Consider the following 16,436-nt stretch of genomic DNA (forward strand, 5'->3'; position numbering starts at 1 on the left):
TCTTTGCTCGTCCTCCCGTGTTTGGGGCCGAGCCCTTTCCCTTCCGGGGCAGCCCGGGCCCTACCCCCGGCCCCGCTGCCTCACGGCCTCGCCCAGGAAGGGGAGCGGCCGCCTGAGGCGGGCCGGGCGGGGCGCATGCGCAGTGCGGGCGGTGGCGGCGCTGCCCTTGAGGCGGATGAGGCGCTGCGCGGGGCCGCTGCTGCGCCTGGCGGGGCGCCGGCCGCTGCCCCTCCGCCATGGCGCCGCCGCCTTCCCGGCCTCCTTCTCCTCCTCCTCCTCCTCCTCCCCGTCGGACGGCGGCGGCGGCTCGCGGGCCCCCGACACCTCCCTCTTCGTGCCCGTGCCGCTCAAGCCCGTGGGCGACGCGGCGGAGGAGGACGTGGGCGCCGAGCTCACGCGGCCCCTCGACAAGGGTGGGTGTGGGATGGCCGGCGGTCTGTCCGTCTGTCTGTCCGTCCGTCGGTCTGGCCGAGGGTGGGGTGAGGCCGTCGTGGCGGCCCTGAGGCATGTGGGGCTGCGGGGCCAGCCGTTGGCGCGGCGGGCGGGAGGCTGACTGCGCCCCTCCCGGGGTGGGCAGCTCCCTGTACACCTGCTGAATTTATATATTTATATTTATATTTATTTATTTATATATCAGGTGCATCTCCTGCCCCGTGCATCCTTTTTCTTTATCCTGTAAGCGGAAACAGGAAAGAAATCCAATCCTGGGCCTGTAGGTGCTCTACGCTCCTCTGTCCCTCAGTATAATTACATCCCCGGAAACACAGCGCAATGTGGAGATGCTTTTTCACTGTTTTATTGAATCGTAAACTGCACAGCTTCTTCCTTCTGCACGCTAAGAGTTACATTTTACCCAGCTCTGCCAGGGTGCTGTCCTTAAAGACTTGCTAAGAAACAAGTTCCCGCTCCCCTCAGCGCTCAGTGATGCCAAGAGCTGAGGGTGTAAAAGAACATTTGTTTGTATGCCATCAGAAGACTTGATTAGGAGAACATTTTACTTTTATTAACCCTAGGTATAGGAAGCATGGGAAAGGGATCTAATTTGTTTGGAGCCTTTGAGAAAAGGACTCTTGGGTCTGACAGGTAAAAAGCGTAGTTAGGAGCAAAATCCTGGACAGGTGTAAGGCAAGAAACATGTGTTGTCTTCAGGCTGGTCCGTGAGTAGTGGCTAAAGCTTGCCAACAAGTATGAACGGTAGCATACGGTACTCACTGTCACCTATACTAGACAAGCAGTTACGGTGGATTTCTTCAGAGTTATAATTAAAATGATATGGGAAAATATACGTAGATTCTGTGTGCTCTCTTAACTTCAGGAGAGAACGGATTGGCTAAAATCATTTGTGTTCCCGCAGATGAGAACTAACTGCTTCAAACAACCTGAAGGTGTGAGGAACGCCGGCCAGGTGGCTGCTGTGGTGCTTGTCTGGCACAGTGGCCTGCAGCACCCTGTTTTGCTGGCAGTGATTTCGTATTTTGAAGCCTTAGCTTCCTTAGCAAATATCATCCACTCTTTTTTTTATGAAACAAATGCTTTTCCTCTGGTTTTCCTCCAGGATTCTTACCAGATCTTAACGCAAATCACGCATCTTCTTGTGGTATTTTGAATGAAGACACTCTCAGCTTCTACTGTCACATACTGTCCTAGGTTCAGGGAAGAAGAATTTGTAGGCTGAGTACTTACAAGCTCTCTCACTACAGCGGGTGAAGAAACTTTGTTACTTACACTTTTCATAATTACAGTAAATCATCTTGTTAGTTTGTTATTTGCTGAAAGATACACTGGTCATACCCTTCATGCTAGCCAAACATTGTCAATATGACAGACACTGTTTTGGATTACTTTTGCAAAGCCAGTTCTGCAAAGGCTTTTATAACAAACCTGCTGCTTAACACCAAGTAGGGGAATTCATTCCCAGCTGCATCTTTATGCTTGACTTTGACTTCGTTAGCATGTTCTCAGTAGTAGTGATGGATGCTTTCCATGTTGGTGTATGAAGCAGGTTACAAGTAGAAGGAGTATTGCTTTTGAGCTTTTCTTCCAGAGATTGTGCCAGAATATGTTGTAGCTTCTCATTGCTTTTACATTAATAGGGTTACTGATAGGTTTGTGTTGTGGTGACATCCTTGTTACGAAAAGCCTAAGTGCAGTGTTAATGATAAAACAATATGATGTTACTATATGATGGAGGGATTTAACATTAATTAACATTAAATTAAAATTTAAAATCTCCTGAGTTTGTGCCCTGCTGCTAGTTGTTTGAGAAATAGTGCTACGTGCAGTTATGTTAGCTGCCGTGGCTGGACACATGGTTGGAGTGCGATGCCAGCTTCGTTTTGTTTGGATGGGCCTTATTGTAAAGGTAGTTGTGCTTAGGAAGGATTGGGAGCTGGAGTGGGCTACGATGGTCCCAACGTCACATTGCCTTGGCTAGTAACAAATGTTCTGGCATTGACCTTTTCGTCTTGTAGTAAGGCCAGCAGGTTGCGACTTAAATATGTCTGATGTTGCGTTAACTTGTGTAACTTCTTATGGAGGCTTCTCAAGAGAAATTCATCCTCTTCCATTTTTCCAGTGTTTTCCAGTCTGTCTTTGATTTCCAAGGCTCTAAATATATTCTGATGAAAATATGAATATCTGTGTAATAAATGTAAGCCTGCTGGTAACAGCCTTCATCTTAGTTACCCCTGTGAACGCTTCAGAAGTAGTTTTCAGCCAATAATTTGAAATGAGTTATGAACAGACTGCGGCACTACTCTGTCCCACGCAGCACGGGATGGATGGAGCCACTGCTCTTGTGCTTCTGGCTTTGGCTGCACTGGTTTGCACTTCACCAAATTCTTGCCAAGCGATGATTTTTATTATTCAAAGTGGGCTATCTCTACTCCAGAGTATGGCTTTTCAGTAAAAGAGGCAATTTTTCAGGGATCTATGGTTGATTTCACGGGAAGCTTTTCAGATAGTCAGGTAATAGCTGCGGAGAGCAGAGCATGGTGGTGTTCTGCTGGCAAACTGCATCTTGTACCAGTTCTGGCACTGTGTAGTACGGGGCTGCTGGACTTGAACTTTAAGAGTAACGTAAGGTTATGGCCAGGTGCTGCTGAGACTTGCTAGGTCGCTATGAATTCCCAATTTGTTATCGATGGGGAGCTGACATTTCTGCTGTTGTGATTTGACTAACATTTAATGACCTCAATTCTATGTTTTATAATATTAAATACAATTTTCTTAAAACACAGAACTTGCCTTTCAGGGGACAGAAGGGGTTTATTAATGACTTTATAATAATCAGGTGTTCACGTCAAACCCCTTGATTTGTGACAGATATGAGGAAAGTCAGCTAAGTTTTCTTCTATCTTATGTGAGATTTTACATTAAAACCTGCTGTTTACTGATAAGTGCTGATAAAAAGCAAACAAAAAACACCCCCAGACTTAAAATCATCCTTTTCCACAACAGCCTGAGTTGTTGGTTGGGTTTCATTTGGGGAAAAATCATTTGAGTCTGTTCAACATGGCAAAGATGCCCTCACTCTGAAGTAATGGGACTATAAGCCATGATTTTGGGGTCGGCAGAATGCGATGTAGTGTTGAGCGAGCTAACAAAATGTTCTTCTCTTTCTGCAGCTGAAGTTCTAAAAAACTTAAATAAGTTCTACAAAAGAAAAGAAATCCAAAGACTAGGAACAGAAAATGGATTAGATGGTAAGAAAATGTTCTAAGAGTTTCTTTTATGTGAACTCTGTTTTTATTTGGGTATGTTAGTAGTAGATTGGATCTTTTACAGTTCTCACAGCACTGCTTGTTAGGTTGCCTCTGTCGCTAGGTTTAAATAACCTTTAATTGCTTGTAATAGCTCAAGTGAAGGTGCAGGTTTTTAATGGACCACGTCAGTAGTTTGTTTTGTGTTTATAAACACGGTGTCGTGATTCTACTCACATGGACTTTTTCATTGTCTTTTTGCAGCTCGCCTGTTTCACCAAGCCTTTATAAGCTTTAGGAAATATATCATGGAATCCAGCTCTGTGAGTGCTGATTTGCATATTATTCTCAATGATATATGCTGTGGTGCAGGCAAGTATCCGGGGTGCTTGGAAAATAAAATGTGCATTTTTCTCTTGTTTTTAACCGCTGTACTTACCTGTCTACCTGTTGGACCCCCCCTTCGGTGCTGTAAAAGAGGTTGAAAATCGTTCTGCTTCCTCTTCAGAACCATTTGTGCCCATCCTATGGGGTGTTCTGTCTTTAAATCTTCTGAAGTGGAGACAAAAGAGGTGGAAGTCTTAGCAAGTAGAAGCCCATTGTTTTATAGCATCTGTTCCTTGGTGAAACGGAAACTGTGCTGATTTATTCCTCTCTCAAAAATTTAGTAGTCACTAGGGGGCACTTTGAGAGCGTTGTCCTGCCCAGGTGGCTTGAAAAACTTGGGAACACAACTCTGTGACTGTTCTGCTTCTGTGTGGCGCTAGTAGAGAAAGTGCTGTTTGCTTGCTTGCTTACTGCTTCGTGCGTTGTAATTAACGGCACTTAACCAAGAGGTGATGCTAATTGGGAACAGCACACACAGCTTTCTCCAGAGTTTGAGCTTTAGGATTTTGGCATTGTACGTATTTTTTTAATGATGATAATATAAAGGTTACAGTGTCCTTAAGTTTTGTCTTAAAATGTAAAAGTGTTGGTTTTAAGTCTTGAGGAAATTTTTCTCTTTAGGAAATTTAAGAAATCATTATATATTAGTTTTGTATAAAATCTTTCACGTAGTTTCTTTATTTTATTCCAAGGCCACAAATGAATTCAGCAATAAAAGATGAAACTCTTCATAGGACAGAAAAAGCTATTTCCCACCCAGCTTTTTCATAGCTTCTCATTGTATTTGGAAGTTCTCTAGACTTGAAGATTAGGGAGAGAGAATTTACTGAACCGAGTTTATTTTTCATGCTCCTTTTTATTTGTAGAACATTGTTTAATGAGCCCATGGCTCATGTTAGTTTACCTTTCTGTGGTTGTGATATTGAACTTTGTTTAGAGCTTTTTAGCTCTAAAGTTTTTAGAACTTTGTTGAAGTAATTACTGAAGTGGTGGTGGAAGTAGCATTATTTATTTTTTCAAAATTTGTTACGAAGATGCATGCCTTTGGACGGGCATTCAGGCTTTCTTGTCTTCTAGGTCATGTGGATGATCTCTTTCCGTTTTTCTTGAGACATGCCAAGCAGATCTTTCCGATGCTGGACTGCATGGATGATCTGCGAAAGATCAGTGATTTAAGACTGCCACCCAACTGGTCAGTGAGTTGAAGTGCTTGTGGTGTTTTCTTAGCCTCACATAATTTCAGAGTCTGTGGATTTGAACTTCGATGGATATTTGCATTATGTTTTCAGTTCCAGTTCTCTCTTTTTAGAATAACTTGTCAGCAACTCTCATCTATGTTACAAGATAGTTTGCAATCAATTAAAAGGAAAAGGAGAGCATGTCAGCTATGAAAGTAGCTGAGTTGGTATTCTCTTCCCAGAAAGCTGACTTGTGTCTGTATCTGGGAATTAGCGTGTTGGAACATTAAAATGTTAGTGCACCCAAAAAGAGACCGTAGTAATGAGAGTTATTTTGAACACCGTTTATGAATTTCAATCTCAGTCTTAGGAAGCATTGCATGGTTAGTATGATGAATGGATAAGATACAGGAGCTTCATGTCTTGTAGGGTGTATTCAAGAACTTGATCTTTCTGCTTTCAGCACACATGAAAGTTTACTGATATGCAAATGTTTAAGCTAATTGGGAATTTCACCTATATCAGTATCCAGAACAGATACAGGTTCAACAAATCTTTTTTTTTTCTTTTTTTTTCTTGTATGTGTTTCAGGTATCCAGAAGCTAGGGCTATTCAGAGAAAGATAATATTCCATGCTGGCCCTACGAATAGTGGAAAAACCTACCATGCTATCCAGAGATTTTTGTCAGCAAAGTCTGGAATATACTGTGGTCCATTAAAACTTCTGGCTCATGAGATCTTCCAAAAGAGTAATGCTGCTGTCAGTATGTTGTTTTACTTACCTGTTTCCTAGCTATTGGAGCAGTCTCATGAATGCATGTTTCAGTGCTGTAGTTGCTTTACGGAGGCCGTGGAGCAGTGTACTTGAAAGGGTGCTTTTGGCAAACTGTGGTGGTGTCAGTTACCGGTGGTCATTCCTGCTCTAGGCAGAGAGGAACATCACTTTCTCCAAAGCATATGCCACATCGTCATCCTTGTAACCTGCACTCATTGTCCTGTGGTATTTTCTCTCTCCCTGGGTTAGCCTGGTTGTACTGTTAGATTTTTCTGTGTCAAAACCATTGCTTCTTTTATCCTGACCTTTATTTTAGCTTGTACTCAATTAATTACCCTTGCTTAACTCCCATCAACCTTTTGCTTCAGTGTTTAAATACATTTAACTCAGCCATCTAATAAAATTGTGCAACTTCAGATTGGGTGAGTTGGTGAAAGCCAGCGCCCTGTTATAACAGGTCGTTAGAGGAGGTGTTATTTTGTACTTTGTTGTTGTTGTTTACTTTTTTTTTATCGTTTCTGACATCTTTCCGAAGGGTTTTCACCAGGGTGTTTGCAGCTGCACAGAACCATACCTGTTCTGAGGTATTACTGTAGCACATCACACATTAGTGCAGCGTAGTATGTAGATATAGCAGTGTTTAACAAGGTTCTTGTCACTTCTCTCTCTATATTGTTAAGTCTGAGAATTTCTAAGTAAGAGTACATCCAAGTAAGATGTAATCTCCTGCAGGAACGGGGGAGGGCATCTCATTAAAGATATTACCTCTTCATTATGCCCTTCAGTCTGATAGGACTTAAATACAGGCCACAAGTCTCAAAAGGCCGAGTAATTATTTTCTGGGTAGCTTCCTTTACACTGTCTTAGAAGCTACTTTAAGAAACTGTTTTTTTTTCCCTTTGGAAAAAGGATTATATTATATTCAGGAAATGTAACATGAGTTTTCTGAATTCCCGTAGAACGTGCCCTGTGATTTGGTGACAGGAGAAGAGCGTGTGTATGCCAATGAAGATGCCAGACAAGCTTCTCATATTGCTTGTACCATTGAAATGTGCAGCACTAACACACCTTGTACGTATATACAATTGTTTGTCACATCTCTGGGATCTTTGCAGGTGTTATTGCTGGTACTCTGAAGTAGCAGAACCATTCCTTTTCACTCCTACCTGAGCAATTTCTGAGTTATTACCTGGACCATCTTAGCTTAGCTTTTTGCTGGCAGAGGCTTAACTTGATTTGAGCAACATTTTTGAAAGCCTTTGTGATGTTCATTCCTGTGTAATAATGCTCTTCTGGATGCTCTTCCTCCGTTCATCATATTTTTCTTGTTTTTAAGATGAAGTTGCTGTGATTGATGAAATTCAGATGATCCGAGATCCTGCCAGAGGGTGGGCTTGGACAAGAGCCCTTCTAGGTAAGCTTGTTAGTGTTGGCAATTAACTTTTGTTCATAGGTTATGACAATAATTCACAATTTAATATGAGGTGAAGTATCTTGATGCGTTTAGTAAGCAAAATGTAGTATTTGGGTATCTGTTAATGTCAGTCAAAGTGTCTGCTGGTTATAAATACGTAACTTCTTACTTTGTTTCGCTGGGTCTTGTTCAGGACTCTCTGCGGAAGAAATCCATGTTTGTGGAGAGGCTGCTGCTATTGACTTGGTGACAGAACTCATGTACACCACAGGGGAGGAAGTTGAGGTAAGCTTTTTAGTTCTGCAAAGCTATGGCTAGAGCATCCCGTTCTTCTTGCTGGGATAACAGACTAAAACACAGGCTCTTGTCTGGGATACTGCTGATCAAAGTTACTCTTGCAGGAGTCCTGTTAACATGTTTCTCAATTCCTGTAAACCAAAGGAGATGTTATGAAGTGTTTTTTTTTTTCTTTTTTTTTTTTTTGTGTGTATAGCGATATTGTTTTGACTTACAAGAAAGGCAATTGGTTTCCTGACTTCCCCTCAGGGTATGCTGTAGCTGTTCAGTGGCTTTCTTTACTCTTTTGTTTTTCCTGGATGGAACCATGCCTTCAGTTCTCTCAGGTTATTTGATCCGTTGATACTTACTCTCCATATGAGGAGGAAAACTCTTAAGAGCTTTCATCTCCAGAAGAAAGCGATTGCAAAATCTCTGAAACCCAACTTACCTGTTATGAATTCTGCTGTCTTCAGAAGATTCCTTTCTGAAGAGCATTAAAAAACAAAATTTGGTCCTAAGAAAGTGCAGTCTACATGATTTCTTGGTGAATTAGCTGTAACATGACATATATCTGCTTGCTGGGCTGTGCAGCTGTGAAAGAGTTACAACATGCAGGTGACTGAAATAAGGAAAACAAATTCATTTCTTACAAGAATGGCTATTATGTAGTCTGTATTTCTTCACTGGAAACTAGTTGAGATGTAAAAATGTATAGTTCCTCTGCTTCTTGAAAAGGCCTTTTAGTTCTCAGCCTGGGAAATGTTGCAAGCATGCAGCTGCATGAGGTGTATGTCACCTTCTCTCTGGTAGTTATCCTTCCAGGACTGTTAGTCAGTTGTGACAATAACCATGCTCGATGATCTTCCACAGGAATTTTTCATTTCAAAAACACATTATCGTTGGTAACTCCTTTAATTCCAGGTCCGAAACTACGAAAGACTCACTCCTCTTACAGTGTTGGATTATGCCTTAGAGTCTTTGGATAACCTCCGGCCTGGGGACTGCATCGTTTGTTTCAGTAAGAACGACATTTATTCTGTCAGTCGGCAGGTTGAAGCTCGAGGATTAGAGTGTGCTGTCATCTATGGCAGTCTGCCACCAGGTGAAGCTTCCTTCCTTTTATTTTTAAGAAAATGCTCTGATTTTGCTGCTTTTCTAGAAAAAAAAAACAAACTTTTAAAATGAAGTTTTCCTAGTTTTGCATCTAGATATAAAGACTTCTGTTGAATGGTGTTTTTTATAATCTTGGGGTCAGACCTTTTATTACGTACTTAATCTTGTTCTTCAGATAGACTTAATGAAATGAGATCTATCCACAGCTCTGGGACTGGTTTTAAATTCCTGCCCCTCTACCCTCAACCACAGCCTGATACCAGGCTGATACCTTTTTTTGTCCTTGATCTATTATAAAGACATCAACCTTAGTGATAAGCTGTATTTGTTTTCTAAGAGCAGTTTGCTATGTGAAGTGTTTGTTTTTTTTTGCTTTAGGAACAAAACTTGAACAGGCGAAGAAATTTAATGATCCTGATGATCCATGCAAAATTTTAGTTGCTACGGATGCAATCGGAATGGGACTCAATTTGTAAGTACTCTGGCAGGTTATGGTATGATTTTTTGGGATCCGATACCTGCATTAGTTTGCTCACTTTTTTCCGGCCAGTCTGACTGGATTGGCTAAATATCTGCTATGTCTAAAAAAACCACAGTACTTACGTTTTATTTCTGAAGCACTGATGAATTTGATTGGGTAGGACTGAGCTTTAATTCTAAAGCTGATTCTAAAAATGAAATGGCTTACTTGATCTAATTCTATGTCACAGTAAGCACTGTTAAGGTGCTTCTAATTTGTGGGGGTCAGATGGGCTGGGTTGTTAGCGTCAGTCTCTTGCATTTGTGAAATGAAAGAGCGTGGCCAGCAGGGCTGGGGAAGTGCTTGTGCATCTGTACTTGGCACTGGTGAGACTGCAGCTCGAGCACTCTGCTCAGCTTGGGGCCCCTCACTGCAAGAAGGATGCTGGAACGTGCTCAGAGAGCACTGAAACTGGTGAAGGGACTAGAAAGCAAGATACACGAGGAGCAGCTGAGGGATGTGGGGTTGTTTAGTCGTGGTTTTGGGTGGCGGAATTGCCATCCCTGAAGGCACTTAAGAGACATGGGGCTGTGGCACTAAGAGACATGGCTTAGTGGTGGACTTGGTAGTGTTACGTGATGGTGGAACTTGATGATCTTACAGGCACTTTCCAACCTAAATTCTATGATTCTGCGAAGTTCTGTCCGGTTTCAGAGGTATTATGCTGCTGAAATCAATGCAGTAATATTGCTATCAAATGCTAAGGCAGATGGTGAGGAGTGGACTGGGACCCCATTAGAACAGGACTGAAATATGTAGGGACGGGGATTCTTGTAACTATTATCCCATAGTCTTATGCTGCCCTTTTGAATTTGATACGTTCCTAAGTAGTATCTGTGATTAATTTATGGAGGAGAAAAAGCCTTTGAAAATACGGCTTTCATTCTCCTGTAGGTGGTTGTGTATTGGAAATAATTTGCAAAACCAATTCCTTTTTTTTTTCTCAAATACTTCAGGTGTATAAAAAGAATAATTTTTAACTCAATAGTAAAGCCAACTATCAATGAGAAGGGAGAGAAGGAAATAGATTTAATTACAACCTCTCAGGCTCTTCAAATCGCGGGCAGAGCTGGGCGTTACGGCTCATCTTTCAAGCAAGGAGAAGTCACAACGATGCATCGTGATGACCTAGTGCAGCTGAAGGAGATTCTGAGTGAGCCTGTGCGCCCTGTGAAGGTGAGAGGCTCAGTTCCCAGTGTGTACAGATGTGCTCTGGAGCTGTGTTACAATCTTCTGATCCCAAATCATTTTTCTTTGTGTGTATGAACAACTTAGTGACAAAAACGTTTTTTGTCATGCTGGGATTATTTTGAATATATGGCTCATTTGGAGGCTTGCAATACCTTCAGCTGTATCGAAACTGCTTTTTTAAGAATTAAAAGCTCAGAAGTTTGTAAGGTCCAAATGAGTGTGCTCAAAAAACTGGACTCTGTGGGGTGTTTTGGCATATTATCTTTCTAGATTCTTCATCTGATGCGCTAATCTAAGCACAATGTTGAGAATTAATGGAAAATGTTGTCCTTGTTTTTCCCTTTAGGCAGCTGGCCTCCATCCTACTGCTGAGCAGATAGAAATGTTTGCTTATCATCTCCCGGATGCCACTCTTTCCAATCTAATTGTAAGAGCAATCAAAATATTAGCTTCTGTAGCATTGCCTATAGCACTGATTTCCTAGAAATGTGTACTTTAAAAATGTAACAGACAGCTTTGTGCGTATCAGTTGGATTCTTCTTTTTACCACAGCCGTGACTGCAAATACATTTTGAACGCCTACTTATTCCATTTCATAATAAATTTGAAAGCCTTTGAAGTGTGTAAATATGTGCACTTGTGTTAAAGAGCATGCAAGATCCTTTTCATTTCACCTTTCCTCCATTTCAAATGTAGACTTTGTCTGTGTCTGAAAATCTTAGATTGAAATTTTAACAAATTTATGTGAAAACTCCTGGGAAACGGAGCTGGTCGTGTCAGGTTTCTATATATCTGAGAGCTTCTGTGGACTTTACAGTAAAACAGTCTGCTGAGCTTGGTGTAAACAGATTTTGTGGGATCTACTTGATCTCATCATTACATGGATGATAGAATTTTTGGAAGCACCTGAAGTGTTTGAAGTAAAAATTAAGTTTCCAATGCTGTATTTAAACAATAGTTTCACTGGTTTTAGCACAATGAGAACTTCTGGGCAGCTTTCAGGGGCATGAGTGCATATTTAGCTCCCTGCTGAGATGCTGTTACGTAGCAAATTACAGTTTCTAACCTTGAGATAGAAGATTACACACAGAGACCTCCTGGAAGATTAGACTGGTAGGGTAACAGCACATCTTCAAAATCTAACTGTTTTTCTGAGCTAGCTTATCAGTATCAAGATTTATTGAAAAAAAAGAAAACGTCATTATCAATCTCTCTAAGAATTCAGTTGCATATCCAATTAAGAAGCTCAGTACTTCCGTAAAGATCTTTTAAAGAAAAAAATCTTCAAAAGATTTACACTAGAGAAACTAGTTTTGTGGGCCCATAAAAATTCCACCTGCAATGTGCAGTGGCATTTCCGATTACTCCAGACCTTGGATAAGTTTCAGGTATTCTTTGAACTTCTCTATTGCAACACCAGATTTATCTTGTGACTTCTTTCTTCCTAAAATAGATCTGCTCCTGGCATTGGTATAAAAATAGCTCAATTGTTGAATTTTGTGATGTAAAGTTAGCTTTTTGGGTCATGCTAAGTGACAAACGTGGAATAAGTTCGAAATGTGGAAATAATTGATTCTTGTGATAGTGTTCTTCGAAGCTGAAGTGTAGTTTTTTTGAACATAAAATTGGATACTTAAAAGACCAGTTGAAAATGCTTCTACAAAACATAGTGCTTTATGTCTTATCCTCTGATCTTGTGTCAGAGAATTTGGTTAAAATACTCTTAAAAGAGTAGAGGGAGCTCCTCTGACCTTTTTCTTATTACTGTGGTTCAAATTAGTATTTTTAACTGTTCTGTCAGTATAACTAGCATTTCAAACACCAAATCATTTTGTTTTGTCAATATAAAATGTGACAACCCTTTCCTGCAATAACACCCTCTTCATTTGATTATGTTTTCACAGGATATTTTTGTGAGTCTCTCACAAGTTGATGGGCTTTACTTTGTCTGCAATATTGATGACTTCAAATTTCTAGCAGATATGATTCAGCACATTCCACTAAATTTGCGATCACGATATGTCTTCTGCACTGCACCCTTGAATAGAAAAGAGCCCTTTGTGTGTACCACGTTGTTGAAGGTCAGTTATTGTTTGTTCCCTAGAAAATGTTGAATTTATATTGAACTGAGCAGGTTGTGGTGCAGCGGGACTTGTCTAGCTGCTCTGCTTATTGTGGGTATGTCATTGCCTCATTTGAGAGCATTCTTAACATGCTCATAGGTAAAAAAAAAATAATAAAAAAATAGAGTTTTTTTTTAATTGTATTCTTCACCTGGAAGGGGAAAGCTCTTCACTTCTGAGAACTGATTTCTTTTTGAGATGTCAATTAGAATTTGAATAGTTTTTCCACCATTTGCCTCAGAGAATCACGCTGCTTGCCTTGCAAGTGGTCTTGTAATGGGAGAGATCAGAAGTGTAGCTGTTAGGTAGTCACTTGTGCACAGGTAAGCTTTGCACTGCAGTGTGTCTAGTCATGAAAAATAGTCCTTAAAAACCAGCACGCCCCTAATTCAGGGTGTTAGGTCGTCAACAAAACAGAAGAATGTGGGACTGAATGTGACTGTTGATGTTATAGTACAATTGTGTAGAATTAAACTCCCACAAGATGTTGTGCTGTAAAATTGATCTCGGTTCAGTTTGCAGGCCTGGGTAAACTCTTTTTGTCAGTGCTCCTGCAGTGATTATTTGAAGGAATTTTCAGTCAGCTGATTTCAGTTTTTCAGGATCAATAATCTCTTTCAGGCCTTTCACTTTGTTAGAAGCTATTATCTTTCTCTCTTTTTTTCAAGGATTGTGTTAGTCTAAAAATTTAACCTCGTGTCACATATATCAGATAGACTTGAGCTTTTAAAAACTGGCAAGTAACTTTCTTTAATAGTTGAGTGATTGATTTCAAGAGTTTAAAAAAAATAAATTTTGCCTTCTTAAGTAAATGCCAAGCATCCAGATCCCACATAATAGAGGTGCAAAAGGTCGTAAAGTGATAGTGTACATTTATTTAACAGCTGACACATCAGTTGTTGAATGCTGATGTGAATTTCAGCCCCTTATGAAAAAACATCCTGGTACTAGCAAGTTAGGAACTAGTTAATCCAAGTCATCAGTACTCCTGACATTTTTAAATTTAAATCTTATTTGTCTTGTTTATCTGTTAGTAAAAGAGCCAAGATGTCTAGGTTTCAGAAGAGCTGTTACTGCAGATTAATCTGTTTGGGTTGTGAGTAGTGCCTTTCATAAGTCAGGGAACACATTTAATACGATTTTCTCAATCCTGGAGATTCTGAAAAAAAAAAAAAAAAGATAATTAACAGAATAGGGACAAGAGGAGAAGAAAAGACCAAGTCTGCATGCTCTGCTAGATGAAATCATATGCCTCCAGTGTTAGGTTTTGCTGGATAGCTCTGTACTTCTGTTGCTTAACTCTGTGCACGGCCCATGGACAAATTGTGTTAATGAGGCCTGGGAAAGGAGAGATGACTGCTGTGTTGAGCAATTAACTAAAAGAATGTGTGGCATTTGGGCTGTGTAAAACAAAGCAGGTATTTTCTGGAATATTGTACGTATACAGACTCGAGGGAATTTAGTTCACTGGGATTATTTTGAGTTGGCTAACGGCTGTTTCTTTAATAATGAACTGGCCTGCAAACATTAGCTAGTAGTAGGCTGTGGTACTGACTCTCAATCAGTTCTGTGCTCGGAGGATTACAGTGGGCCTTTGCTAGCGTGCAGCTGCCCAACTGCAAACTACCCTTCTGCCGGTTACAAAGAATGTAAACAGCCTGTTTGTTTATAAACTGCTTGGATAATGCAACTGGTTACAGAAATGGCTGTGCTGTAAACAAATTTATTTGTTCTTTCCTGACTAATTGCATATTTCACTGAATCCTCTTTTTTCTTTCAGTTTGCAAGACAGTTCAGCAGAAATGAGCCTCTGACGTTTGACTGGCTCTGTCGGCACACCAAATGGCCGCTAGCCCCACCAAAGAACATCAAGGAACTTGTACACCTCGAAGCTGTTCATGATGTTTTTGACCTCTATCTGTGGTTAAGGTATTCACTTGGTGCTTGGGAATCGCTTTTTTTCCTGCTAATACTTATAAATTGCTGTCCTAGAAAGCAGTGTGTTTCCAGCCAGTGTGAATGTGGTGCAGTATGGGCTCATTTGATGGCTCTTTGGAGGATTTTGGCAAATGCTGGTGTAGGTATGTTGTGGGAGCAAGTTGTAGGCTCTGCAGAGAACAGTTTGTGACTGACAGAAAGTTAGAAACAAGGAGATCCTGGACTGAAGCAGCTGCAGTGCCACTTAAAATATAGTGATCTTCTCATGCAACACGTAATAATTTTTCTTTTTTACTTTACATAATATATATCTCATTTTTGTCCCGGTCTGCATTCCTTTAGTGTAAAGGTTCAATTGTATTTTGTTTTGTTTCACCTCTCTTCAGTTACCGCTTCATGGATATGTTCCCTGATGCTGCCCTTGTAAGGAGTATTCAGAAAAAACTAGACGACATCATACAAATTGGTGTCTGCAACATCACGAAGCTGATCCGAGCGTCGCAGTCGAGTGCTGCTCCTGGAGCGGCAGAAGTTGTGCCAGAAGACTTTCCTCTTTCAAGGACTAAAAGAGATAGCAGGGTGTTTTCAGACCATCGTGGTGTGAAATCCCCAGAGCCACTCTCTGTTGCACTGGAGGTTCCAGGAGAAAGAAGAGCCAGGAGCTTGAAAGCTTACAGGTCTTCTGCGAGGCAGGAGGATTTGAAAAGCCATGGACGTGGATCGCTTGCCAACAGGTTGCTGCGTGAAGGACTTCTAACACAAGAGATGCTGAGGCAGCTGGAGAGTGAGTGGCAGGATCAGCACAGGAGCGGTAGATACGGCTTAGCCTCAAAAAGAGATGATGAGAGTAGTTCAAAGGAAACTGGAAAAAAGAAAAAATAGAATCCATGTCATAATTCTGTTTAGTTTTTATTAATAAAATAAAATACTATTTTAATAACTACTTTGGCATTTCGTGTTTACACTGCTGCAGCTCCGTGATGGTGTTCTCCTCCTGTGACCACTCATGTGAAGCACTCAGGCGGACTGTAAGCTCAGAGGCCGTGCCTTTGCTTTCCCCACTCTGCTGTACACTTGTTCACTGTGAAAATCGGAAACCGCTGCTGCCTTGCAAGATATCCTCACCTCATTAATAAACACCAGATATTTCACTAGTGGTGAATTAGCTACTCGTTCCATTCCTTCTCAAAGGGCAGAGTTAAGCAGATAACAAACAGGTAATGAACAACCTGGCAGGAAATTTGGTCAGAACGATGACAGGAATCATGTGCCTCTAACCTTTGGGTCTTGTGAAAATGGGTAAGGAGGCAAAAAGCATTTGTGTTAATGCCTTGGGAATGATGTCATGCTGGTCACAGGAATTTTGAGATAAATAGCAGTTCTGTCATCCGAAGGGCAATTAAGTCTGTCCTTGCTCTTTATATTGTATTCTTTTCTGCAGGAAATGCTTATCACACAAACTCAGGCAATGTTTGGGGGGAAAAAAAAGTTAATATCGTTTTTTGGGGGAAGGTGATTTTAGAGGCATAGGTGTAATTTAGTCATTTTTGAGAAATTCAGATGTCTTATTCTTTTTTTTTTTTCTAATTTGGTTTTATACAAATGATTTTGTTCTGTTGCAATTCATAATTTTTTTTTGCTTCATGTTTTAGCTTGTTGGTGACATCTGGATTTTGATGGGAGACATGAAGTATCTCATTAAACTGTAAGCTGTTAGGTAGAGTAAGTAACAGCCAGGGGTTGATGCTTGTGCCAGTGGTATTCCCACATACCTTAAAGTGGAAAACCTGTGTGCATACCACCACGAGGAAGGTTTA

General features: G+C 40.9%; 1 protein-coding gene and 1 long non-coding RNA gene across 2 annotated transcripts; both read left to right on the forward strand.

The window, feature by feature from the left end:
- The first annotated feature begins 161 nt into the window (after positions 1-161).
- On the forward strand, positions 162-15,562 carry SUPV3L1 (Suv3 like RNA helicase). The gene is made up of 15 exons (XM_084526563.1): positions 162-413; positions 3,627-3,704; positions 3,966-4,073; positions 5,166-5,280; positions 5,858-6,026; positions 7,001-7,112; positions 7,378-7,455; positions 7,649-7,740; positions 8,656-8,836; positions 9,226-9,319; positions 10,324-10,543; positions 10,905-10,985; positions 12,463-12,639; positions 14,462-14,610; positions 15,006-15,562. Exons 1-15 carry the CDS (start codon positions 176-178, stop codon positions 15,499-15,501), a joined length of 2,388 nt encoding a protein of 795 aa, XP_084382689.1. The 5' UTR covers positions 162-175; the 3' UTR covers positions 15,502-15,562.
- LOC311440111 lies at positions 6,025-6,457 on the forward strand. Its single transcript, XR_014695215.1, has 2 exons — positions 6,025-6,166; positions 6,291-6,457. It is a non-coding gene; the product is annotated as an uncharacterized lncRNA (long non-coding RNA).
- Positions 15,563-16,436: the final 874 nt, after the last annotated feature.

The sequence above is a fragment of the Aythya ferina genome (genome assembly GCF_964211825.1).
Source record: "Aythya ferina genome assembly, chromosome: 7".
NCBI lineage: Eukaryota > Metazoa > Chordata > Aves > Anseriformes > Anatidae > Aythya > Aythya ferina.